Source organism: Mytilus californianus, unplaced genomic scaffold (assembly GCF_021869535.1).
Source record: "Mytilus californianus isolate M0D057914Y unplaced genomic scaffold, xbMytCali1.0.p SCAF_6, whole genome shotgun sequence".
Taxonomy (NCBI): domain Eukaryota; kingdom Metazoa; phylum Mollusca; class Bivalvia; order Mytilida; family Mytilidae; genus Mytilus; species Mytilus californianus.
Window position 1 is genome coordinate 42190995 of NW_026262712.1, and position 27849 is coordinate 42218843.

The following is a 27849-nucleotide window of genomic DNA, read 5'->3' on the forward strand; positions in this document are numbered from 1 at the left end:
AATTATTTGTTTACATTCACATTTTTTAGGGCTCAAGTAAATATATACATGTGATATAGCGATTAACTTTCTTCGCACAAAAATAAAAATGCAGTATGTGCAGCAAAACCTATTTGATTATTTAGAAAAGATAATTTGGTAATCATAATACGTACGTTAATGATATTGTTTAATAAACTTTAAATTCAACTTGTACTAATTGAAGGTTTGCTTAGTTGCCAATTTGTAATTGTCGAAGAATTTCTTTTCTTTGGGTTATTGTTCACCCAATACAGGATAACTAATTTTTCAGAAATATCAAGAACAGCATCAATAAAGGGGTTTTACAAAGTTTGTCCAAAAGAATGAAGAAACGTTGGTTTAGAATATCCTAGTAAAAACTTTTTCGGCCAAGAATTAAACTGCCATAACGCAAGACAGCGACATAGAAATTCCAATTCACTTAACTAATACCGTATTACATTATTGACATTTATTTTGATTTGCAACAAAACCTGATAACATTTTTGAAATTATTTTATGTTCTTTCTGTTTTTGTTTTTTTTTTTTTTTTTCGTTTGATTATCCACAGACAGTTTCTCCATCAATACATATAATGCATTTGTTAAAAAGTTGTGGAATGGTAAGTTTTCTAAATTTGAAGATTACATGTACCAATTAACCATACGCATTTTCTTTCCATGGTGTTGTCAGTTTGTTTTCGACTTTTGAGTTCGAATATCCCTCTGGTATCTTTCGCCTCTATTGTATACTAGTAGATCTCAAATGTTACCATTGTCTGTCTTTAATATTTATTTGAATTGGACATGACTCCAACCTAGATGGTTTTGACACTTTATAAATTATGAAACACAACAAAAAGAGCGAATTATTGAATATCAATTTGAACAAACAATTGTACATTTCATCGAAATGAATATATTTACTGTTGTATTCCATACCTACAATGGTAATACGAAATATGTGAGATTAACCTTGCTCTGTTGTATTGTAGTCAACAATTGTGTGATGACATGAAATATCATGTTCATCTTTTTGTAAATATACTGTTTATAAAATGCTGAATCATTTTCGAAACACTAAAAGAGAGGCGAAGGATACCAAAGGGACATTTAAACTCATAAGTCGAAAATAAACTGACTTAGGTTTTTCTACCTCCTAGCACAGAGTGCCTTCGCTGTATTTGGCACACTTTTCTGAATTTCCGGTTTCTAACCCTCTATAACTTCGTATTGGAATTGGGCTTCAAACTGTTTTAATTCGAGCGCTACTAACGGGTCTAATAGAGAGTGAGAGTTAAAAGGTGTATTGCGTACCACACTATAAGTCTGGTTTATTTGATAATTGTCGCTCATGTATTTTAAAAGCTTTAGAGGAATAGGAATTCAGTTATTATGATGAAAACACTTTCAGAAAAAGGAAGAATTTTGATACGTTCCTTCCTAAGGACTTTAAAACAAAATAAGTATATTCACTAATCTGTGAATATATAATCGAACTTCGGATGGATACGTAAACAGTTACATAATGTTAATTAGTTTGTTATAGGTTCATTGTTATATGGTATAATCTGCGAATACAATCTAACTTCAGATTGATACGTTAATAGTAACACATGTTAATTAGTTTTTATAGGTTTATTATTATAAGGGGAGAATTAAATCTCACAAACTTCCTTAAAATCCAAAGGTATACAAACACTCCCGACTAACATCAGTAGCCTTTTCACTGGTTACCTTATATTTTAGTTGCTAGTATTTTAGTTGGTTGGTCGATTGATTGTTTGTGTTTAAACCTACTTTCACCAGACCTTGGCAGTATCTAGGTGATCAGTTTATATGCTGGATAAATTGGAGTATCCAGAGAGAGTCACCGACCTTCGGTATGCAAACATGCAATCAAAATAAATTAAAATATGGCTCGTTTGCACATTGACGAAGCTACTTTTTTTTTAGTTCATTAACTTTGGACCTTGAATGAGCCTTTCTCTTCTCGCGATTTTATTTTTCGAATATTAACTGCTTAAATGGCTCATATCTAATCATTTTAGATATTTTTGCAATATTCATATAATATTTCAGCTTGTAGAAAAATGAAATAATTAGTTTATATTCATTTCTATGCTTTCTTTTTTTGATTAGAACTATCTCCAAAGTTGATTGCGTTTGTTGTGACAGTCGTATGTACACTCCTTATAGCAGTTGAAGGTATGTTAATTAAAAAGTAATCTTTTCAAACTATAAGTAAAACAATAAAAGAAACCGTTTCGTGTGAATATGCGTACAATACGTACAAATAATTCATGCAAAATGTAAAATAACAACACCGAACTGCAAGGAAAATTCAGATCAGAAAGTCCCTTATCAAATGGCAAAATCAAAAGCTCAAACACTTCAAACGAATGGAAAACAACTGTCAAAAGGAAAGTTGTGCCCATAGTTAGTATTTTTATATATATATGTATTTTTATTTGCCTTCGGGTTATATATGATCCGTTCATCCTATTTTGACTACTCAAAATTCAAGAGTCTATCCTAAATTGGGGTAAATCATGTGGCCTTTCAATAACCGTTTCGATTCCTAACATCACTGAAGAGACATTAATTGTCCAAATCCGGATATGGTGTACAAAAACCTTTGCACCTTTGTTTGTGGTATACATGTACCATCTTTGCCGCAAGTTTATTGTTTTCTGTTTGGTATTAAATTTATAGTTAAGATCCATTTATTACACCTTGTGATCTGTTTATTTGGCAATCGCCAATGGCAGTCAGCAGGATTTAAGAACATTTGTTGTTCGACCTGTTAGTCAAATGCGTTTTGTTAAAATATACTTTTTCACTTTTTTGGTCTTTTGGAAAATGTTGTTTGTGCTGTATTTAGACCCCTATAACAAGAAATTTGTTTTGCATGCACACGTATAAAAGTTGCGGTTTTTATCCAACGCAATCATAGGTTTGAATATTTTTTCGTTCGGGCTTGTATATATTTGCCTTCGGGTTTATATGATCCGTTCATCCTATTTTGAATCCTTGAAATTCAAGAGTCTATCCGAAATTGAGGTAAATTGTATGGCTTTTCGAATACCGTTACTATTCCTAACATCACTGAAGAGACATAAATTGTCGAAATCCGGATATGGTGTACAAAAACCTTTGCAACTTTTGTTTGCGGTATACCATCTTTGCCGCAAGTTTATTGTTTTCTGTTTAGTATCAAATTTATAATTAAGATCCATTTATTATATCTGGTGATAAGTTTATTTGGCAATCGCCAATGGCAGTCAATAGGGTTTAAGAACATTTGTTGTTCGACCTGTTAGTCAAATGCGTTTTGTTAAAATATACTTTTTCACTTTTTTGGTCTTTTGGAAAATGTTGTTTTTGCTGTATTTAGACCCCTCGAACAAGAAATTTGTTTTGCATGAACACGTATAAAAATTGTGGTTTTTATCAAACACAATCATTGATTTGAAAGTTGTTTTCAATTTAGACTTGTGCATATATTGTTAAACACATTTTTAATGAATGCATATCAATCAAGGTGTTGAGTAGACCTCAATGAAAAAGCAATACAACGACACTTAAAACACATGATATTAAACATGTTCATCTAGATCATATCACTTTGTTAATGAATTCAGAATGGTCACATCTGTTTTATGTTAATGTGTCCGGCTCAATTCAGATACATTTACATTTTTTTTTTTTGCAGGATTTCTACTACTAATTTGCTATAAAGGAAAAGGTAAGCTAAGTGACAAATTCAGCTGTTCAAATTATTGCATTTTATGTAAATTCAGTCTGGTTCTTGGGTTCTAAAGATTTCACCACGGACACATACTCATTTAAAATGACGGTTCAAAACAATAAACGATGCCTGACTTCTTTCCAAGGAACCCGTATCGAAATGTAAAATATTAGCATGAAGTTTCGCTGAATACAATTTAAGTTTCAAACCTTTTGTGAACTCGAGGAGATGACTCAAAATAAAATTTCAAATTATTATAAAAGAAGTTTGTTTTAATTTCCCAATTCTGTTTCCATACACAAACATTTTTACAAATTTACCGTCGCCCACACTGAAACGGTTATTATAAGTAAAACTTTCTTATAGCAACCTATATGCAAATAAAAACGTGTGTGTATCAATTTAATTATAACATGTATAATGTTATTCTTTTGTAACGATTTCGCATAGGTCGTCGAAATATTTTGAGGGGGAAAAGATCACGGTTTACTGGTTTGTTACTAAACCGACATTTTGAATTCCGAAATTATCTGGTATGTGTTTTTTTCAAAAATAAACAAAACAAGCATATTTTTTTTGCCAGAAAACATTAATTTCATTCTAAGGCGTATGAATGCAAAGTCTAAAACTATCTGGGGTTACCTTTGACCGCGGACGTGTAATTATGACGTAATGCTGTTAAGGCTCCAGCAACGAGAACATAGTTTCTCTATCTTTATCATTTATTACAATTTTTAGCTAGTGATTAATAAAATTGAACGCCTTTATTTTTTTTTCATTAGCATAGAGATAACCGTGTTGTATTATGCTTGGTTTTCGTGAAACTTGATTTTACGGTCGCAAATTTCAGTTAACCTAAGTCCGCTACACGTCTCCAGGAAAAGTTGATTTGCGACAAATAAACCCACGTTTCGTATAGGCCAAGATTAAAAGACAATACAGTTACCTCCTCATTTTTAAAATATCAAAACCGGAAAATGCTTACATTACTTGTCGTATATCCCTTCTCTTTAATACCATAAACAAACATTCTTTTCAATTTAGTTACCAGTAAAAAAGAAACGGCGTTAGTTGTTAATTTGTATTGTATAACTAATCTTCAGACTTCAATATAAAATGTACGACAACGCGTTACCGAACCACAAATAGATAAAACGAGTGCGCAGCACGAGTATAATCCGGATTGGTCTATTTTTTATATGCAAATACGGCGATTTGTTTTTTTTTTTTTTTCATTATATAGAACTAGAATATCAAAACTCATTTATGTGTTACTGACGTTAGTTGAACTAATTTTGTGTATTGCCTATTTCATTGGACTGCGTTGTGTATGAATATTTGTGTATTGCACACAGTGTCAGATCGTCACTTGGAGAAGATTGAGACAGATTTTGCGATAATTGTGAAGCAAGAAGTTGTCTTCAGTGCACCCGGACTATTAGTTGTTGATATGGAAACACTTTATCAATTACTTTTAAGTATCAAGGCGCAAATCTTCTGTTAAAAAATCTCAAGTAAGGGTCAGGTAAAAGGTGGGGAAAGTCTCGGGAGCGAAAATAAACGAGTCATTTCACATGTGAGATTATCGGAAGTTATCATAATTGACAATTTATATAATTACAATCATCTATATAAAAAAAAACATTGTTATCACATTTTTCATGTTATTGTTAGAGCGCAAATTCTGTTGTATTTTTGTATCAAGAAATATATAATTTGAAAATTTAATTAAGGAACAGCCCTTACTAAAAGTATTCAAAAGCTCTATATATCATGTATACATACTTGCGGTAAATCTCATTGATATGTGTACACGGCTTTGAACTCAGAAGAACGCTCAAATATACCTTAAGATAGGATTTGGATAGCAAAATATTTTTTTTAACACAGAAAAAGATCCATTTCCTCCAAATGACGTCTGTTTACACACAGACAACAATGGAATAACTGTTAGATGGTCTAATCCGTCACATACAACAACAGATAAAATATCGCAGTTCAAAATAAAATGGAATGTTAATGACTCAGAAGAGGGGTCTACTCAAAATGTACCAGGTACGGTCAACAAATGTGTAATTCCTGATGTGTTTCCAAGTGCAACATACAAAATTACTGTGACGACATGCATAGGTGAACACTACGAAAATGAACGTGGTGGATTCGCGAGAGAAAGTGCACCAAGCGAGGAAAGTAAAATTACAACTAAAGGTAAGTTTTGATAAGTATGTCTTAGTGCTTCGATGAAATAAAATACTGTATACATGCCAAAGTCATAAAAGTATACTGAAACCAACAAACAGTACGAAGAATAGAAATGTAAGGAAATTAGTAAAAAGACAAAATGAAGAAAAACGAAAATCTTATATCTGTATAAACCAATTATAAGATCAAAAAGTTGTTTGTTATATTCAATATGTACAATAGTTATTGTTTTCATATCATCAAATGGAAAATATTAAATTATGTATTAATATATCAATACGTAGGATATGCAGAGTGTTGGAATATATTTCAGATATTGCTTTATGGTAAAAAATACAAAATAAAACTAGACAGCGACAAACCATGTGTTAGAATACAGTTTTATAATAATCTTCCGTAGAGTTTCTTCTCTATTTTATTATTCTACATTTAAAGAACAAGACTTTATGACTCTGTCTGGAATTTTGAATAAAAAGTTATCAAAAAAAAACTTCACTGCGTTTAATAAAACCCGTATGACGAAAATGATGAGGAATCAGGTGTCGTTAACATTACATACCAGTCCAGCAACCTTTTCTTCGAGTAACACTCAATAAGGGAAACATGCCAATAATATTATTGTAGTAAATAAAGGCAACAGTAGTATACCGCTATTCGAAATTCATAAATCGATTGAGAAAAAAACAAATCCGGGTTACAAACTAAAACTGAGGAAAACACATCAAATATAAGAGGAGAACAACGACACAACAGAAACTCAACACTAAAATGCAACACACACTGAAACAAACTATGAAATGGCCATTTTCCTGACTTGGTACAGGACAGTTTAAGAAAAAAATGGTGGGTTGAACCTGGTTTTATGGCTAGCCAAACCTCCCGCTTTTATGGCAATGTTAAATATAACATTGAAATAACAAGATTACATGAAAGGACTACAATACAAATAAATGGGAGAACATACAGAACAGAGACACACAGAAATAATAGCTATTAAAAGGTACCAGGCTTATAATTTAATACGCCAGACGCGCGTATCGTCTACATAAGACCCATCAGTGACGCTCAGATAAAAAAAGTTCAAAAGCCAAAACAAGTACATAGTTGAAGAGCATTGAGGACCAAAAGTTCCAAAAAGTTGTGCCAAATACGGCTAAGGTTTTATGCCTTTGATAAGAAAATCCTTAGTATTTAGAATAATTCATAATTTTGCAAACAGTAAATTTATAAAAATGACTATATAATAGATATACATGTTAACACCGATGTGGTGACTAACTACAGAATAAAAACGAATACATAAAACAACCTAATTCAGCAAATAAAAAGGCACAGCCGAACAACGTATTATATGTTAGCCGAAGAAATCGACGCACAATGTGACGTCACATTTAAATATCTATTAATTTCCAAAAAATAGGATAGAGTTCAAGATTAGGTTTGTAATACTGATATAACATATATCAATAACAATGAAAATTACAATGGTTATCATTTATTAACATCGTTTAGGGAACTACGATTGCACAACTAAACCGCATATTTTTTATCTTTGTGTAAAAAGCCATAAAAATATAAAATCCACAAACTGACGCCTGTAGTTGAGATTTAAGCCGCTACGCGCAGCAAAACATAGATTGTAGTATGATATATTGAATCTAATCAGTCTAGAATATTTAACTCCCAAACTCCTTTTTATATAGAGGTCAATACTACTTTACAGTATAATTCAAGGTCCCATCTATTATTGGGAACAAATAGTACATTATACCGTATCATAGAAACTTCTACTATGGTGTCAGTACTAATATGATTCGGCTACGAATAAGGTGAAATCCAAATTTAATTTCGGAACATTAATGAATGTTAACAAAAAAGAATTTTAACCAGTCCATGTCGTAAAATGATGTTTGTAGTCATATAAAGAAATTATGATTCTTTCCCGATGAGACAAAGCCATGTGTGCAATAATTTAACAGATTTTGTATTTTGGGATACCAATTAATGTCTTAAAAGAGAGGCGAAAGTTAACAAATGGACATTCAAACTCATAAATCGAAAATAAACTGACAATGCCATGGCTAAAAAAGAAAAAGACCAACAGACAAACAGACAAACAATAGAACACTTAACACAACATAGAAAACTAAAGACTGAGCAACACGAACCCCATCAAAAACTGGGTAATCTCAGGTGCTCCGGATGGGTAAGCAGATCCTGCTCAACATGTGCCACCCGTGTTAAAAGTCTCTCTCCGTGAAAACATAATTTATTTACCGATTTTCATATTTCATTTTAATCTTTACTACTTTTTGGGATAAGAAGGAGAGTCATATATTCATTTTAATACTTAAATTGAATGTTTTCATCAATGCATACCCTGCAATTTTGAAAACCTACAATATATTTCATTTTATATGAATTAAAAATAAAATAGACCATGTAAATTTTTAGGCTACTTTTTTCTATAATTGATAATTTTACCTGTTATCGTTTAGATCCAGAACCACCACGAGATTTAAAAGCTACAGCAGGAATAAGTGGCATTAACCTTACGTGGATTCCGCCGCAGTATCCATCTTTTGCAAAGATTAACAAGTATAAGATTCAAAGAATAAGCAATGCTCAGAAGGATATCATATATTCCTCGGTAGACAAGACTTCTTACTTAATGCACGATGTTTTGCCATCTCAGACGTATTTGTTTACCATTAAAACGTGTTGTGGCACGTTTGAAAATGAATGTGAAAGTAAAAGTAACGCCCCTGTCAAATGTACTGCTATAGGTAAAATATACATCTGTTTAACTCTTTCTGTTGATAATGAGATTATTCAATAGATACTATATCGTTGTGAAAGCAATTTTTTTTTAATTCTTGTATTCAAATTCGTGTTATTTCAAGTTATGTCAACTTTATTTGATAGCGTTGATAATACATCGCTGAAAGATAAGTTTGCAATTGATTTTCTTTCCGGATATGCTATCGATGATTCACTTTTTATGATTTAAATCTCGAGCATTTTATGGTTTAAAACAAGGCTAACGATACCAAGAGGACATTCAAAACTGACAAGGCCAAGGCAAAGAATTAAAAAGAATATAAGACAATACACCACATAGAAAGTAGAAAGACTGAGCAACGAGAAACACAACAACAACCGATGATTAAATCAGGCGCTCCGGAGGGGCTACGTAGCTTAATGTGTGGTGTCCGTTGTGTTGCTTAAAAGTTAAAAGTACTTATAACATTGCTTGCAATGAAGTACCATAATGTCTCAGTAAAATAAAACATATTAATCTCACATGTGAATTGAATCCAATAATATCACCCATCTGACGTCATACAACAATGGCTGTTGTCAAGATATTGTCGATGACGTTGAATATAATAATATTGAGAATGCGTAGAAAAACATACAGTTCCTACAACACTGGTAGTTAACACAAGCGTTACTCACATTCTTGAATAAATTTAATTTGATAAATAATTAATTCATATATTTCATTTACTATAAAGTTGCGGTTGACTTGACAGAAACAAGCAATGATAGGAAAAAGACATTTTTTATCACGGGAAACTGATAAATATTGCTAAAGCATGAACAAAGATATCCACCGAACTTTAAGTAAATTCACATCACTCATGGTCGGATAATATATAATGTGATTTGTCTTTTATTGTTTCTGTAGAACCACTTCCGCCAAACAACTTGAAAGCATCAATTAGCCTCGAAGGCATCTACATTACTTGGTCTGTCCCAGAATATCCAACGATAGATAAAATTCGCCACTTTTTATTAGAAGTCAATGGGGGTAACACAAGAACTATCAATGTAGAGTCAGACAAGACTTTCGTGACTATTTCTGATGTCTTTCCATCCACATCTTATACCATTTGTATGGCAACATGTGTGAGAACTCCAAATGAGATTCAAACAGATAAGGAGCAATCAAGTGGAATCAAAACTAAGAGTGAATATACAGAGATGGTCAAATGTAAAACACAAGGTATTATGCAATTAATGAAACTGTTCTAAAACGCCATGAATAAATATAAAACGACTAATTTTTTTTTTTAAAACTGACTACTACTTGTACGGATTGGTGATAATTAATTTGTTTGCTAGTGTTTGTCAGTATAAATACACTACCACCGGTTTTTTATAACCTTTTTAATCAAAATTCATTATCATAATCATATCATAGACATAGAATATCTTTGATACGGTTTCAAATTACATTTCATGAATTATTTGAAATACTTCAACACCACGGTTGTTCTACCCCCCCAGACATAGATCACCTGATATAGCAAGATTTTGAATAACTTAAATATTTAATTACTCTTCGTTGTCATAAGAAAGACTAGTTTAAGATATTAGTAAAAGAACATCAGTTTAAGGTACATTTTGGCTAAAACATTCCTGCTGAATTAGACTTATCAGCGGGTTTGTAGTTACGTGAGCAATATGACGGGTGCTACAAGTGGAGCAAAACTTGCTAACCCTTCAGGAGCGCTTGAGATGTCTAGTGAAAGTTCTGTTAGGCGGAACACATATACATTGGCAGTGTTTTGTATGTTTTTTTTTTATTTTTCTTTTTGTTCGTTTTTCCTTTTTTGCTATGGCATTATCAGTTTGATTTTACAGATTAATTTGACTATCCCTTTGGTAACTTTCGTCTCTCTTTGGCTAAATAACCATACAGCACAACCGTCGCCTTATTCATTATTTTATTACAAAATGGACTTTATGTGTGAATACCTTTTTTAATGACGGTTGTGCTCCGTCTTGTCTCAACGCATGTGCAAGTAAAAAATTCAGCATGTATTGGTAAAACAATAATGCTTTTAAAGTGATTTTTTTTTTGTCATGTAATGACAGAATCACCAATGAAACTGGTATATTTTTAACAAAAATGTAATGCATTAGTAAAGTACATATATTCAACATTTGCTTTTGTAAATCAGAAACAGTGTGATAAACAAAATGATTTTAGAACCCATAATTTATTTAAGAATAATCAAACCAAACGAAAAACCTGTCGAATTTGTATTTACTCAGCAAACCTGTTCCGTCGACAGGGAAACCTTCTTTAGCTATGCTTCCATCACCCGCAATACTTATCTAAACTTTGGGAAAAAAATAAAGAATTTAAAGGGTACAAATGTCTTCAGCAGCATATTGTCTTTCATATTTGCCGGGTTTTCTGTCGAGGAAAGAATAGTGAGAGGTATCTCGTAAAAAACATGTGACTGAAATTCAGATAATAGGTCTGTTTGATTCAGTGATATGTTTTCTTTTGTGTGTTTCACCTGAAAGTCGGTTAATATTTTTTAAAAAACGTGTAATTTAAGGACATAACATGTGTTTAAGATCGAAATTTATTTTAATCCAAATGAGAGCTGTTTGCACTGGTTTCACAATCATGTGTAGGATATTTAGAACCAACTTGCTACTTTTTTTAAGGTAGATTTCAATAATGTTATGGAATTCCAATATCAAATCAATTGTAAATTATGATTGCCTTGATCAAGACAAAGGATTAAAAAAACAACGACAGTGCATCCTGGGCACTGCAACGTGAATGAAACCATAAAAATAATCACATGATTGAATAAATGTGCATTCTTATAAATCTGACTTTGCTTATTTTCTTGGTAGAACCACTTCCGCCTAAGGATTTGAAAGCATTGACCGACTTCAAAGGCATCCATATATCTTGGTCTGTACCAGAATATCCAACGCTTTCTAAGATTTGCCACTTTATATTGGAAGTCAATGCAGGTAACAAAGAAATTATAAACGTAGAGTCAGACAAGACATCATTCCTAATATCTAAAGTGTTCCCGTCAACATCTTATTCCATTCGCATGTCAACAAGTGTAAGAACTGGGACTGAGATTCAAACAGATGAGAACCAATCAAGTGGAATTAAAACTGAGAGTGAATATACTGATGAAATCCAATGTAAAACACCAGGTATTGTGCAATAAAACATGTGTTGACAAACAACACAAATTGAATATTAATCAATTATTTATTAACAGATAAGCATTATAAATGAAGAGATGTGGTATGATTACCAATAAGACAACTGTCCACTAAAGTTCAAATGAAGTGGATGTAAGCAATTATAGGCAACCGTATGGCCTTCAACAATGAGAAAAACTCATACCGTATAGTCGGCTTTAGAATGCCCTGACATGAAAACGTGATAGTACATATATATATATATATATAGTAGTTGGTATCGTTTTGATATGTATTTAAATTTTCAGGTTTTTTTTTATAGCAGTACATAAAATAAGTACATATGGTATGCCATTTAAACAGCTACCAACAAAAGATCAAAACGTGTAAATAACTACAGGTCAACAAATGAATTTTGACAATAAACACAAACAATCTCTATTAGTTAGCTATAACAAGTACCTGATTTCGAACAATTCAACGAAAAACCTACAGTCTAATTAATGCTGTAACATTAATGCAAAATACAATTATGACAGACAGTATCGAATGACAACATCTGGACAGCAGGCTTTTACAAAAACAATAAGCTTAAAGATCAGTTGCAAAGGGTTTAACTTACCAGATTATTACTAAGCACGAAAACGGAGAACAAAACATTTTACTCAATGTTCCGATCCAAAAGTATGTGGACTCAGAGTGCAAGAACGCATTATTTTATTTTTATCTAAACTGAATTCCTTTTTTTTCGATTATCAATTAGTAGTATTAGCAGCAGTGATAGCAGTTGCGTTCATGTATTTTTTCACATTGGTACAGTAAATCGTCTCCAAATTAGACAGAAGGCAATTTTATTGAAACATCTGTGTTAAATGCTAAATGTATGTCGTCGTGTCAATATGAATAGCTAAACTGAATCCCCACATCACAGTATTAATAGTACCTAGCGTTATGACGGGACTCGTGTGGCTAAATTTAACTTTTTATGTGAAGTGGTTTGATTTACTGTTCCCATATTCCTTTTGTCTTCAGTCATTATCCTGTCCACCATTTTGCGAATTCTGAATTTTCATTGTTCCCTATACTCTTTAGGTTTTTACTACTTGTACTATTTCACAAACATTATTATTAGGTCTTTCCACTTTTCTGTGGAAAGACCTATTGTATTTGTTCTGATTATTATTAGGTCTTTCCACTTTTCTGTGGAAAGACCTATTGTATTTGTTCTGATTATTATTATTATTAGGTCTTTCCACTTTTCTGTGGAAAGACCTATTGTATTTGTTCTGATTATTATTATTATTATTATTATTAGGTCTTTCCACTTTTCTGTGGAAAGACCTATTGTATTTGTTCTGATTATTATTATTATTATTATTATTAGGTCTTTCCACTTTTCGGTGGAAAGACCTATTGTATTTGTTCTGATTATTATTATTATTATTATTTTTTTTTTTTCTTCCGCCAAATTTTGTTCTTGCGATAAATATTTGTTTCGCAATATGTCGCTTAGATATTTGTCATATTGTATCGTATAGTTTATGCGCTTTTAAATTTCACCCTGCTAAGCCGAACAATTATCTTTGTAAGAGTTATCTCCCTATTCACTGTTTATCAAGTGTGTGCATCTCCTTCGTAACAAAAAAAGATATTGACAATATTCTTTTTCTAAATTGTTCGTTACATTCTCAGGAATTTTTGGCTAATTTGGATCGAAGCGATTCGATGAAATTTTATAGGAGTTATCTACCTTTATCAAATAAATTTGTCGTTATGTTTTTGTTACTCATAAACTGTAAGCCGTATAAACCTATAGTCTTTTTATTTGAGGTCCTTGGATCCTAACTTCGAAAATGAGGTCAAGGTCAAAGGTCAAGGTCATGTTCTGAATTTTGTCTTTTGCTTGTTTTTGCATTTTCTCCAATATTTTTAATGTTATTCATTAAAGAGCAAGTGCAAAATGTTTGTTATATTGTGATGAAGATATGATACATTTGGTCTGAGACAATCCAGCGACATCTTATTGGAGTTATTGCCCCTGAAATGTTTTATTTTAAGGTAAATTGATTATTACTTCATATTGGTACATGATAAAGCCATAAGATCTTTTGCAAAATGTTGGGTGACATATGACCTTGAAAAATGTCAACCGGAAGTGACATTGAGTGAACCGGAAGTGGTCATATTTGCACTTATTTCATGTAGAAGTACATAGAAACCATATATTTTTTGAATGGTCATACATTAATCTATCATTTGAGACCGGAAGTGATATTTTATAAACCGGAAGTACCATATTATCTCCATTATTACAGGCATAAGTATATATAAACCATATATTTTTGGAATCAGTGTAAATAAAGCTATCATATGAGACCGAAAGTGACATTTTCTAAACCGGAAGTAGCCAATTATCTCCCTTTTTACAAGCAAAAGTATATATAAACTATATATTTTTGGAATCAGTGTAAATAAAGCTATCATATGATACAGGAAGTGACATTTTCTAAACCGGATGTTGACAATTATCTCCCTTATTTCAGGCAAAAGTCTATAGAAACCATATGTTTATTGAATCAGTATGAAGAAACCTATGATTGGACGCCAATAGTAGCTTTGAGTAAACCAGAATTAGCTTCTCATCAATTATTTTGAAAATTGATGTGGAAAGACCTTCAATTGTTCTTTGAACAATTGGTTTTTAATTATTATTTTTTTTTTTTTTTTTTTCCGCCAACTTTTGAAATTTTTGTTTCGCAATATGTCGCTTAGATATTTCTCATATTGTATCGTATAGTTTATGCGCTTTTAAATTTCACCCTGCTAAGCCGAACAATTATCTTTGTAAGAGTTATCTCCCTATTCACTGTTTATCAAGTGTGTGCATCTCCTTCGTAACAAAAAAAGATATCGACAATATTCTTTTTCTAAATTGTTCGTTACATTCTCAGGAATTTTTGGCTAATTTGGATCGAAGCGATTCGATGAAATTTTATAGGAGTTATCTACCTTTATGAAATAAATTTGTCGTTATGTTTTTGTTACTCATAAACTGTAAGCCGTATAAACCTATAGTCTTTTTATTTAAGGTCCTTGGATCCTAACTTCGAAAATGTGGTCAAGGTCAAAGGTCAAGGTCATGTTCTGAATTTTGTCTTTTGCTTGTTTTTGCATTTTCTCCGATATTTTTAATGTTATATATTAAAGAACAAGTGCAAAATACTTGTAATATTGTGATGAAGATATGATACATTTGGTCTGAGACAATCCAGCGACATCTTATTGGAGTTATTGCCCCTGAAATGTTTTATTTTAAGGTAAATTGATTATTACTTCATATTGGTAAATGATAAAGCCATAAGATCTTTTGCAAAATGTTGGGTTACATATGACCTTGAAAAATGTCAACCGGAAGTGACCTTGAGTGAACCGGAAGTAGTCATTTTATCACTTATTTCATGTAGAAGTACATAGAAACCATATATTTTTTGAATGGTCATACATTAATCTATCATTTGAGACCGGAAGTGATATTTTATAAACCGGAAGTAGCATATTATATCATTTTTTACAGGCAAAAGTATAAATAAACCATATATTTTTGGAATCAGTGTAAATAAAGCTATCATATGAGACCGAAAGTGACATTTTCTAAACCGGAAGTAGCCAATTATCTCCCTTTTTACAGGCAAAAGTATATATAAACCATATATTTTTGGAATCAGTGTAAATAAATCTATCATATGAGACCGGAAGTGACATTTTCTAAACCGGAAGTAGCCAATTATCTCCCTTTTTACAGGCAAAAGTATATATAAACCATATATTTTTGGAATCAGTGTAAATAAAGCTATCATATGAGACCGGAAGTGACATTTTCTAAACCGGATGTTGACAATTATCTCCCTTATTTCAGGCAAAAGTCTATAAAAACCATGTTTATTGAATCAGTATGAAGAAACCTATGATTGGACGCCAATAGTAGCTTTGAGTAAACCAGAATTATCTTCTCATCAATTATTTAGAAAATTTTTGTGGAAAGACCTTCAATTGTTCTTTGAACAATTGGTTTTTTAATTATTATTATTATTATTTTTTTTTTTTTTTTCTGCCAACTTTTGAAATTTTTGTTTCGCAATATGTCGCTTAGATATTTCTCATATTGTATCGTATAGTTTATGCGCTTTTAAATTTCACCCTGCTAAGCCGAACAATTATCTTTGTAAGAGTTATCTCCCTATTCACTGTTGATCAAGTGTGTGCATCTTCTTCGTAACAAAAAAAGATATCGACAAAATTCTTTTTCTAAATTGTTCGTTACATCCTCAGGAATGTTTGGCTAATTTGGATCGAAGCGATTCGATGAAATTTTATAGGAGTTATCTACCTTTATCAAATAAATTTGTCGTTATGTTTTTGTTACTCATAAACTGTAAGCCGTATAAACCTATAGTCTTTTTATTTAAGGTCCTTGGATCCTAACTTCGAAAATGAGGTCAAGGTCAAAGGTCAAGGTCATGTTCTGAATTTTGTCTTTTGCTTGTTTTTGCATTTTCTCCGATATTTTTAATGTTATATATTAAAGAACAAGTGCAAAATGTTTGTTATATTGTGATGAAGATATGATACATTTGGTCTGAGACAATCCAGCGACATCTTATTGGAGTTATTGCCCCTGAAATGTTTTATTTTAAGGTAAATTGATAATTACTTCATATTGGTACATGATAAAGCCATAAGTTCTTTTGCAAAATGTTGGGTGACATATGACCTTGAAAAATGTCAACCGGAAGTGACCTTGAGTGAACCGGAAGTAGTCATTTTTGCACTTATTTCATGTAGAAGTACATAAAAACCATATATTTTTTGAATGTCATACATTTTTCTATCATTTGAGACCGGAAGTGACATTTTATAAACCGGAAGTAGCATATTATATCATTTTTTAAGGGCAATAGTATATATAAACCATATATTTTTGGAATCAGTGTAAATAAAGCTATCATACGAGACCGAAAGTGACATTTTCTAAACCGAAAGTAGCCAATTAACTCCCTTTTTACAGGCAAAAGTATATATAAACCATATATTTTTGGTATCAGTGCAAATAAATCTATCATATGAGACCGGAAGTGACATTTTCTAAACCGGAAGTAGCCAATTATCTCCCTTTTTACAGGCAAAAGTATATATAAACCATATATTTTTGGAATCAGTGTAAATAAAGCTATCATATGAGACCAAAAGTGACATTTTCTAAACCGGAAGTAGCCAATTATCTCCCTTTTTACAGGCAAACGTATATATAAACCATATATTTTTGGAATCAGTGTAAATAAATCTATCATATGAGACCGGAAGTGACATTTTCTAAACCGGAAGTAGCCATTTATCTCCCTTTTTCAGGCAAAAGTATATATAAACCATATATTTTTGGAATCAGTGTAAATAAAGCTATCATATGAGACCGGAAGTGACATTTTCTAAACCGGATGTTGACAATTATCTCCCTTATTTCAGGCAAAAGTTTATAAAAACCATGTTTATTGAATCAGTATGAAGAAACCTATGATTGGACGCCAATAGTAGCTTTGAGTAAACCAGAATTATCTTCTCATCAATTATTGAGAAAATTTATGTGGAAAGACCTTCAATTGTTCTTTGAACAATTGGTTTTTAATTATTATTATTATTATTATTATTATTGTTATTATAATTATTATTATTATTTTTTTTATATTATTATTATAAGTAGTAGTAGTAGTATTAGGAAGTAACGTTGGAGCAACATTTTTAACATGTCTTAAAAAACTTCACTCAGTATTTATAGAGAAGCCCTTTTTATTGTTTGAAACCTATATCGATCACAATGAGTGTTCGGCAATCACAGGATAACATTTTATTACTGTTTTTTTTCTTATAGAACCATTACCTCCAATGGATGTCACAGCTACTCCCAGACCAAATGGAGTAATTGTCTCTTGGACTTGTCCTGACTATCCTGCAATTGACAAAATTCAATGTTATAAATTGGAAATGACCAATCTTAACGATGAAAAGCAAACTAGGGATATCAAACCTAATAAAAATGGCGATGGGAGTATTTTGATGTCAGGTGTATCTTCTCAAACTGAATATTCGTTTACCATTGCAACAGCCTCCAATGGTCCAACAAGTCTTGACGGAATATGCCAATTACCATGTGTTACTGAAAGTATTCCCAGCAAAGTCGTTAAATGTGTAACAAAAGGTATTTTTTTGTTATTTGCAGTTCGTTCAAAGACTGTAAACATTTCGTACGAATGATTTATCTTGAGTAGTAAGAAAGCTTTGATAAATATGAATAAATAAAGGCAACAGTAGTATACCGATGTTTTATAGTCATAAATCGATTAAGCGAAAACAAATCCTGGTTACAAACTAAAACCGAGGGAAACACATCAACTATAAGAGGAAAAAAAAATGGAACAACAGAAACACTGAACTGCAACAAAAACAAACACCAACATACATAGAAACGGACTTTTTGATAACAACTGCCATATTCCTGACTTGGTACAGGACATTTCAAGAAAAACTGGTGGGTTGACTGGTTTTATGGCTAGCCAAACCTCCTACTTATATGGCAATGTTAAAAATACCGCTAAAATGACAACACTACGTGACAAGAATACAGTACAAACAAACACAAGAACACTCAGCACTGAGGACTACATAAACCATGAATTTACGACAGTACAGTACACCACAAACGAAATATAAACTACGCGTCACATGAATGGATCAACACCATAAAAAGTAACGTATTTTTGTGACGTTTATATTATCACAGGTAAATTTCTAAAAATAAAATAAATTGGTTTTATTCATACAAGAATATTAAATTGGGATTGAGTTTGTAATGGTGTTATTTTATGTATTTTTTAACCATGACAACAATATTAAAATGGATTTGTGTTTTTAATGGTGTTATTATTTGTATTTTCTAACCATGTCGTGTTTTTTTCTAAATCAAAACTGTGTATAAACAAAACAATCCTGTGCATATAGTCGCTTTGAACTTAAAATCATATAAATTAAATAGCTAATTTTTTATCTTAACTTTAACAGACATATAGAAAATAAAAATAAAATAACTGTAATATAAGGCAAGATCATGTAAGACCAACCAGTAAACACTGTAAAACAAACAACATAAAACAATGTATCGTTCTTTATAGGGAGTTTTGTGAAGTTTCGGTATCCGGTATAATGACGGTAGATTTTCTTCGTTTTCTTTGATGTTAATACCAAGAGAAAGAAGGACAGATTTGTGATTTTCTAAACTTTCATCCTTTGTTAATGATGTTAAAGAATATGTAGAATTACCAGTTTTGCTGTTTATTCCAAGCACTTTTGTGAGACATTCCAAACAATGGTTTTTACAAACATTTATATTTCGATTAACATGATAACATGATTAAGTAAAAGAACGATACTCCTGACCGTTAGATGACTTTTAGCAAGTTAGATATACATTTTCCCAATTCTTGTTCTAATTGCAAGGTAATAGGGTCTATACGTCTGAATGATTATCGAAATGAATCAAGATTAAGTCCACGTTAATAGACTATTTTTACGATATCCGTATTCGGATCACGTATCAATTTGTTTTTACTACAAACGTTGTTTCTTTGTTTATCAAATAGTGTACTGAAATCTTCTTTGTACAACAAAGGGTACATAATCCTTAACTGATATAATATGTATATACGAATTGTTATATTACAGTTATATGTGAAGAGACAAAAGTAAAGGAAGAGAAAAAGAATTTTCTTCATTTAGAAAAACTTATCCACATGGCAAACACAGCTATAATTCAGAAAATTGAAGAGAAAATATCAGATACAAATCTGGAAATTACTCATTTGGATACTGCAGCACACTTTTTAAATTCATTGTCTATAGATCAAAAGGAGTCCATCTACTGCACGAGAGGTATAATTTATATTATGTTTTAAGAGTGTCCATTAACAAAATCTTCATTACCTGATAATTCACAGGTGACAAACATGCACACGGACAAGGCGAAATAGATTACGGAAACAGATGTTTTGTAAGATCTTGGTCCATTTAGTTCTCTAATTTTGATCTATCAGCTTCATTAATTGTTCATTACAAATTACCACTGCACGAAGTAATGACTACAAATTTATACATTACAGTATAACAGATAAATCTATCTTTGGAATCATACTATATGTATTACTTTGACGACGTATTTTCAAAATATTTTTATCGACTAATCCAGACACGAGATTGGGTAATACTTACCATTTCCTTGCAAATTTTATATGCACAATTCAATAACAATATATATATCATTGTATAGATTAAGGTTTAGCAATCCGTATTTGTTTAATTTACTTTACGACAAAAAGAGATGATTTCAGCTTTTCAATTGTGAACTTTCCATCATGATGTAGCAACATTCCAGCAGCGCCTACATATGGAGTATACATCTCCCAGCTTATACGAAATTCCTGGGCTTGCGTTTCCTATCATGACTTCCTCGATAGGGGGTTGCTGCTCACAAGGTATTAAGCCAAGAGTTCCAGGTGTTGAAGTTGAAGTCATCCCTTCGAAATTTTTACGGACGCTATCACGAGTTGGTTGACCGTTATTGAATATCTGTTTCACAGATGACGACGGATATGTTCCAAGTGTCGTAACCACAATCCCGGCCGTCTTCCTTTTCCCCAAATGTGACCAACCGAATTACAATCATCACCGATTTGTACTTGCATGAGCAACACGACGGGTGCCACATGTACAACAGGAGCTGTTTACCCCTCCGGAGCACCTGAGATCAGCCCCGGATTTCGTGTGGCTCGTTTTGCTCAGTCTTTAGTTTTCTATGTTGTGATTTGTATACTGTTGTTTGTATTTTGGTCTTTTTCTGTTTTTGCCACGGCGTTTACAGTTTGTTTTTGACTTATGAGTTTGAATGTCCCTCTGTAATCTTTCGCCTCTCTTTTACCCTAGAATTTCAGAATTGAAAAAATAATGAATATTCCCAAACACTTTTTTGTAATTAAAATTTGACAATCAATCAACTTTGATTTGAATTTTTACAGATAATTACGTAACCACATCGTCTATGGATTATGATCTTGTTCTACTACTACGTTTTTGGTTAAGTTCAAAAGAACAAGAGGTTCCAACCATGCAGTTTGACAAGATGCCGTCTATAGATGATAAAAGTACACAAGCCGATTTATCTAGAATCTTTTTGACTAGGAAACGTTATCAAAATTATCCACTGAAATCGATTTCAGCAAAAGAATTTGAAGAAGAATTAAAATGTGTTTATATGGTACGTATGCATGAACGATGTTGATAAAAATAACATTATCTTTAGATCTCTTATGTTATATATAATTTGCCATGTGTTGATATTTCCAAGTGCTTTTAAATGAGTACTGTTTGGTTCCAATGATGAAAATCTAAGTGTCCGAGTTACCTCTGCCAAATTTGTGTCGTTAACAGCAAAGTTGATATCTTTTGTAGATATCGGAATATTTCTTCAAATGAAATGGTCGCCTAAACCAAACAACGGGAATGATACCAGTAAACATACAATCTGATTATCTTTCCTCTTGTAATAGTAGAAAATATTTGATTTTTCTATCCTAGTATTCCCCATTCAAAACATGAAGAAAAACTGACAGAATTGGTTCATTTTTATTTCATAAAAAAATTGCCAACGTAGATGCAGATATCTGATTTGATCATACTAAGTAAATTACAACTTAATTCAAACAAAGCATTCGCTGATTTGACATTTTCATTGTGATTGATTTTGGGCAACATATTTGTTACGTTATGAGGGCGGGTATTCAACAAACAATCGGGATTCCTACGGGAATCGTCTGTTCTCCTTGGAGCAGCATCGTCTAACCCATCAGGAGCACCTGTTACCACCTCCGAGTTTTGGTGGGGTGATTGTTGCTCAATCTTTAGTTTACTATATAATTTTTTGTAGACTTATGTTTGTATTTTCTTCTTTTCTATTTGTGCCTGTGTATTGTCATTAATAGTAAGATATGGGCCAAGGTATTTTGCTACATTTGGTGGTATTTAATAGTGTTATCATTGATACAAAATATTTTGTTAGAATACATCTATTTTGTGCAGAAGGTATTTGCTAGATGATCATGTCAATTTTAATATAGTTTTGACATCATAGTGGCAGTATAAATGACATTTGTGCATATTCGTGTAGAGATTTATCTTCAAATAAAAATTTATACAAAATGTGAAAAGCTAAAAGAATGTTGCTATGAAACTGCAGTGTCCAAAAAATGGCTTTTATCATACCTCTTCCTTTTAAATATATTGATATTTCATTAACGAAAATTACTAGTATGTCATAGATCTTAATTGTATGACGTTTTCCAGTATCCAATTTCTTCTAAACTTCACCATGTTTACCTTCTATCAACATATCCTGTATTAATGTTTTGATGCACTTCTATTTAAGGCTGTTCTCAGGCTTTGTGGTAACAAGTTCAACGAAAAATACAATAGAGTTCTTCGTCAACTTTCCAGTCAAGTATCTCGACAGAAGTCAATAGCGAACGATGAAAAAAACGGGAACCAGGATATTTTAGAAGCGATTCTTCAAGATGAAGATAAAAATAGTAATGAACCGTACAGGTGTTCCTGCCAAGGTAAATACAATAATAGTCTTGTATTGTATATAACTATTATGATTTACAGAGCATTGACAGATTCAGTGTTATGTGGTATCTATAACTTACTTTAAGAGTGTCAAAAATTCGTTGGAAGTACTTAATAATAGCATTTTTATATTGGTGATTTCGAATCTGGTCAAAGTTTTGATTTTTCTACCCCATATACCACGTTGCCTCATAATCTCATTACGAAAAAAATTCACACACCTAATTAAATGGGCATTTAAAAAGTCAGAATGCGAATATATATGTTCAAACTCTTTTAGGTCATTTTTTAGAAACACCAAACAAAAGAACTATGTCAATTGGACCTGCTTTGATACGATAACTGCACTTGAACGTTTACTAGATAACATTTTTGTTCGCTATGAAGATTTCGTATATTGTCAAGTTATAGGAATTTCAAAGGGACTAACTGTGCACCACTTATTGCGGACTTGTTTCTGTATTGTTATGAGTTACAATTTTTGACTAAAATCCGCAAAGACCCATCGAAACAACATCTGATACAAAAAATTAATAACACTTTTAGATATTTGGATGATATATCGGCTCTCTATAATGACGACTTCAATATGTACACTAAAGAGATTTACCCTGCTGAACTGACTTTAAATAAAGCTAATACTAACAATGAACACTGTCCTTTCCTGGATCTTGATATCTATATCTTTAACGGGAAGCTTAATACCAAAATTTACGATAAAAGAGATGATTTTTCATTTCCTATTGTTAATTATCCATTTTTAGATAGTGACATTCCTTGTCACCGTCATATGGTGTTTATATATCTCAACTTGTTCAATTCGGTCGTGTGTGTAGCATCGTATTTAATTTTAACGAAAGAAATCTCAGTATGACTGAAAAATTATAACACCAGGGTTTTCGATATCACAAACTAGTCAAAACATTATAACGTTATGTATCATTGTCATTTTGCTTAGTTTTTTCTATTACCTATTCTGACATCGGACTCGACTTCTTTTAAACTGAGTTTTAATGTGCGTATTGCTGTACGTTTTTTTATTCTACATTGGCTAGAGGTATAGGGGGAGGGTTGAGATCTCACAAAATAAGTTTAACTCCGCCGCATTTTTGCGTCTGTCCCAAGTCAGGAGCCTCTGACCTTTGTTAGTCTTGTATGTTTTTTTTTTTTAATTTAAGTTCATTTATATGTTTCGGAGTTTAGTGTGACGTCAATTTTCACTGAACTAGTACACATTTTTGTTTAGGGGCCAGCTGACGCCCGCCTCCGGTGCGGGATTTTCTCGCTGTGTTGAAGACCCATTGGTGGCCATGGGCTGTTTTCTGCTACTGGATCGGGTTGTTGTCTCTTTGACATATTCCCCATTTCCATTTTCAATTTTATACTCACATAAACACACACACACCCATCCATCCATAGGTAATTCTATACATGGTTTAGTGTTCTATGTCGACAATATTTTTTTTAGATATACACAAACTAGAAGTCAGGACCTGGAAAAAGAGTACAGACAATTTCAAAATCAAAGGTGTCATTGGTGGCCTGCAAAAACAGCTTGAAGACTCATCATGTGTGGCACTAGTAGGAACAGAAAACGAGGAAGTAAACGCTTTTTTACATCATATTGCATTAGCGTTTGTAGAGCTAAATGACTTCTATTTTATAACTCCTTGTAAATCCCCTGTTGAAGTTGTACAACACTATAAGTTTGATAGGTATCAATTGTTTGTTTTAGAAGATGCTTGTGGTCGGCCATTTCCTGTACAAGACTCGGTTCAGTATTTTATTGAACATGACAGTAGTTTCAAACAAATGTTACAAGCCGGCAAGACGAAAATCATGATTTCTTTCACCGCAGGTGTCTATTGGAAAACGATTTTTTCGAAAGCTGATTCGTTCTTCAGTAAATATATAAAGGACTTAGCACCCGAATATTCAGGTCAATTTGCACCGCAACAATCCGTCAGAACTGTCGAATTTGAAATTACTTGGAGAGAACAATTGGACGAATGGTTTTTGAATGATAAGTCAAAACATTGTGCATTGTTTTTAACTACAATACATAATGGTTGTATGAGCAGTTTATGTTTTAAACAACATGAAATTCAGCCGGAAACAGATCTAATTCGACCAATTCTAGAGAAATATTCACTTGACTGTGGTCAAGTAAGAGCTAGCTTATTGGATCATTTCGGAAATTATGTTTTAAAAGATGGGGAACAGTACAGAATTTCGAATTCAATGATGTTTCATTTTCTCTGTTGTTACTTTTGTGCACATAAGGATTTGCAGGAGTTGTTCTTGCAGTTGGTTGATGGAAAGGTTTTTTATGGAAAATTGGTGTTGGAATGTACACAAGAAAAATTTGGGGAAGACTTCGTTTCTGTAAATAACACGCAGGAGGAACGTTATTTTAGTCGAATACTTGATGATGTGTCTCGAAAAGATTACAGTGTATTTTATTCCAGACAAATGCAAGTTCCTGCATTTAGACAAAAACTAATTGCTCAGGTTACCAAAATGGGTGGGAATTGGATAATTGGTATGATAAATACAAAAGAGCTACAAGAAATCGCTATCACTGGACAATTTCAGAGATCCCCATTATTGATGGCCTGTAGCCAAGGCTATGAAGAGCTTGTCTCTTTTATGTTGCACCATGTAGATAAAAATATCAAAGATAAAACCGTGTCTGCTCTGTTTAGGATAACAGTTGATCAAGGATACCCATTATCAGTAGTAAGATTGCTGAAAAGAAGTGATGTCAATCTGAATATTGTTTGGGATGATTCATGGACCGCTTTAAATGCTGCTTGTCAACGAGGAAATCAAGATATAGCAAACTTTTTGATTGATGAAGGGTCAACTTTCGATAAAGTTGATGCATTAGGAACTACTCCTTTAATGTTAGCATGTTACACGGGATTATATGAAACAGTGCAATTGATGATTAAAAAAGGGGTAGACATCAACGTGTTAAACAACCGGAAAATGTCCGCTCTTAAATATGCATGTATAAGTGGGCATACAAATATCGTTTCATTGCTTCTAGACAATGATGCTGACTCTAGAACCGTATGCCAAGATGGCAAAACACCACTTGTAATAGCGTTTGAGGAAAAGCATGACCATATTATCACATTACTAAAAAACAAAGGTTCCGATGTCGAAAATACAGATAAATTCGGGAAGACATCTTTAGCCATGGCGTGTACTAATGGGGACAATGATACAGTGAAAAGTCTAATCAAATTAGGAGCGAATATTAATTTCCGTGACAATGAAGGATGGGTGCCGCTTAGTCGAGCGTGTAAGAGAGGAGCAGAAAGCATTGTTAAAGTTCTTTTAATCGAAAAAATCTTAGACCTTAACATTGCAGACAATGACGGGTGGACACCTCTGAAAAAAGCATCTTTGAATGGGCACAGTAAAGTTGTTGAGATCTTGTTGAATACACATAGACTTGAAATTGATAAAGCTGACAATGGTGGATGGACTCCACTTATGTCAAGTTGCCAAAAGGGACATGTAAAGGTTGCAAAACTCCTTATATGTGGAAATGCAGATGTAAATTATAGGAGTAATGACGGAATAACACCACTCATGACTGCAGTTAAGAACGAGCATGTTGCAGTCATTAATTTACTTCTTGAAAATAATGCAAACGTTGATCTCGATGATAATGATGGATGGACACCACTTAGAGTTGCGTGTAACGATAAAAAATATAAAGCTGCTGAACTTCTTCTTCAGAAACGTCCTGATGTCGATAAACCTGATAAAAAAGGTTACACACCCCTTAAAATAGCATGCGAGAACGGACATTATAAGATTTCCTCACTTCTCATCAATGCAGGAGCAAACGTAAACTGGAAAGACACGGACGGATGGACGCCTCTCATAACTGCATGTAAGGAAGGCAATTTAAAGATATGTAAATTACTTATGTCACATGAAGCAGATATTAACATACCAGATTTAAATGGTTGGACACCACTTAAAACTGCGGCAGCGAACGGACACACGGAAATCGTCGAATGCCTTTTGAAGAAAGGAGTCATTTTAGACAATCATGATAACGACGGTTGGACGGAACTCATGTCAGCATGTCAGTTTGGTTACGAAAAAATTGCAAAACTCCTTGTAGAAAACGGCTCATGTGTAAACCACCAGAGTGTGACGAAATTAACCCCATTGATTGCAGCCTGTCAAAATAACAAGAGAAAAGTAATGACGTTTCTTATCAAGAATGAAGCAAATGTCAACGTTTGTGATGTTAACGGATGGACGCCGTTACATTTCACATGTATTAGAGAACACATAAAAGCCTCATAAATTCTGATTTGAAAAGGAGCTAATGTTAATAAAGCTGACAAAAAAGGGTGCACTCCCCTGAAAATTGCATGTACAAATAAAAATCCCAAACTTGCTGAGATCCTAATAAATGCCAAAGCTGATGTTAATTTATTAGATAATGATGGTTGGAGTCCTCTGAAAACAGCATGCAGGGTAGGCGATAAAGACACGGTAGAATTGCTTTTGAATAACAATGCTGACATAAACAAAGAAGACAAAGAAGGATGGACGCCACTGAAAAGTGCTTCTGTCAATGGCCATTATCAAATTGTCAAAAAACTACTAAAGAAAAAAGCAGAGATTAACGAAGTTGATCATGAAGGATGGACATCATTAATGTCAGCATGCAAAGTCGGAAATTTCAAAGTCATCAGTGTTCTATTAGAATACGAGGCAGATGTCAATTGTTATAGTGAATCTACAGGGGACACTCCTTTCATCATAGCATGTACCTATAGTGATGGAGAAATTATTGAACTGTTGCTGGAAAAGGGTGCAGATTGGAAAAAGACAAATAATATTGGACAAACTGCTCTTTTAGTAGCTTGCATGTATGGGAAGACGAAAAATGTCTCGAAGTTACTTGATTATAGAGTAGATACAGATGTCACAGACAAAAATGGTTTAAGTGCGTTAAAGGCTGCATGCCAAGGGCTGTTCATAGAAATTGTTGAATTATTGATAAAAGCTGGAGCCAATATCAATATTGTTGACGGGAACGGCTACACTCCGCTCATAAGCGCTTGCGAAACACAAAACCATCAACTTGTTGAACTGCTTATCCGTTATAAAGCAGATGTAAATAAATCTACTCCAGATGGATGGAACCCTTATCTCATTGCCTTT

At 32.6% G+C, this 27849-nt stretch overlaps 1 protein-coding gene and 1 long non-coding RNA gene across 2 annotated transcripts; both read left to right on the forward strand.

Annotated features, from left to right (window-relative positions):
- Window positions 1–565: 565 nt before the first annotated feature.
- On the forward strand, window positions 566–27322 carry LOC127704471 (uncharacterized). The gene is made up of 12 exons (XM_052208557.1): window positions 566–622; window positions 2142–2207; window positions 3715–3747; window positions 5641–5958; window positions 8451–8738; window positions 9644–9961; window positions 11617–11934; window positions 17849–18175; window positions 19696–19902; window positions 21042–21280; window positions 22448–22637; window positions 24116–27322. The coding sequence occupies exons 5-12, from the start codon at window positions 8624–8626 to the stop codon at window positions 26980–26982; spliced, it is 4581 nt and encodes a 1526-aa protein (XP_052064517.1). The 5' UTR covers window positions 566–622; window positions 2142–2207; window positions 3715–3747; window positions 5641–5958; window positions 8451–8623; the 3' UTR covers window positions 26983–27322.
- LOC127704486 (uncharacterized) lies at window positions 13053–16523 on the forward strand. The gene is made up of 2 exons (XR_007983298.1): window positions 13053–13755; window positions 16393–16523. It is a non-coding gene; the product is annotated as an uncharacterized LOC127704486 (long non-coding RNA).
- Window positions 27323–27849: the final 527 nt, after the last annotated feature.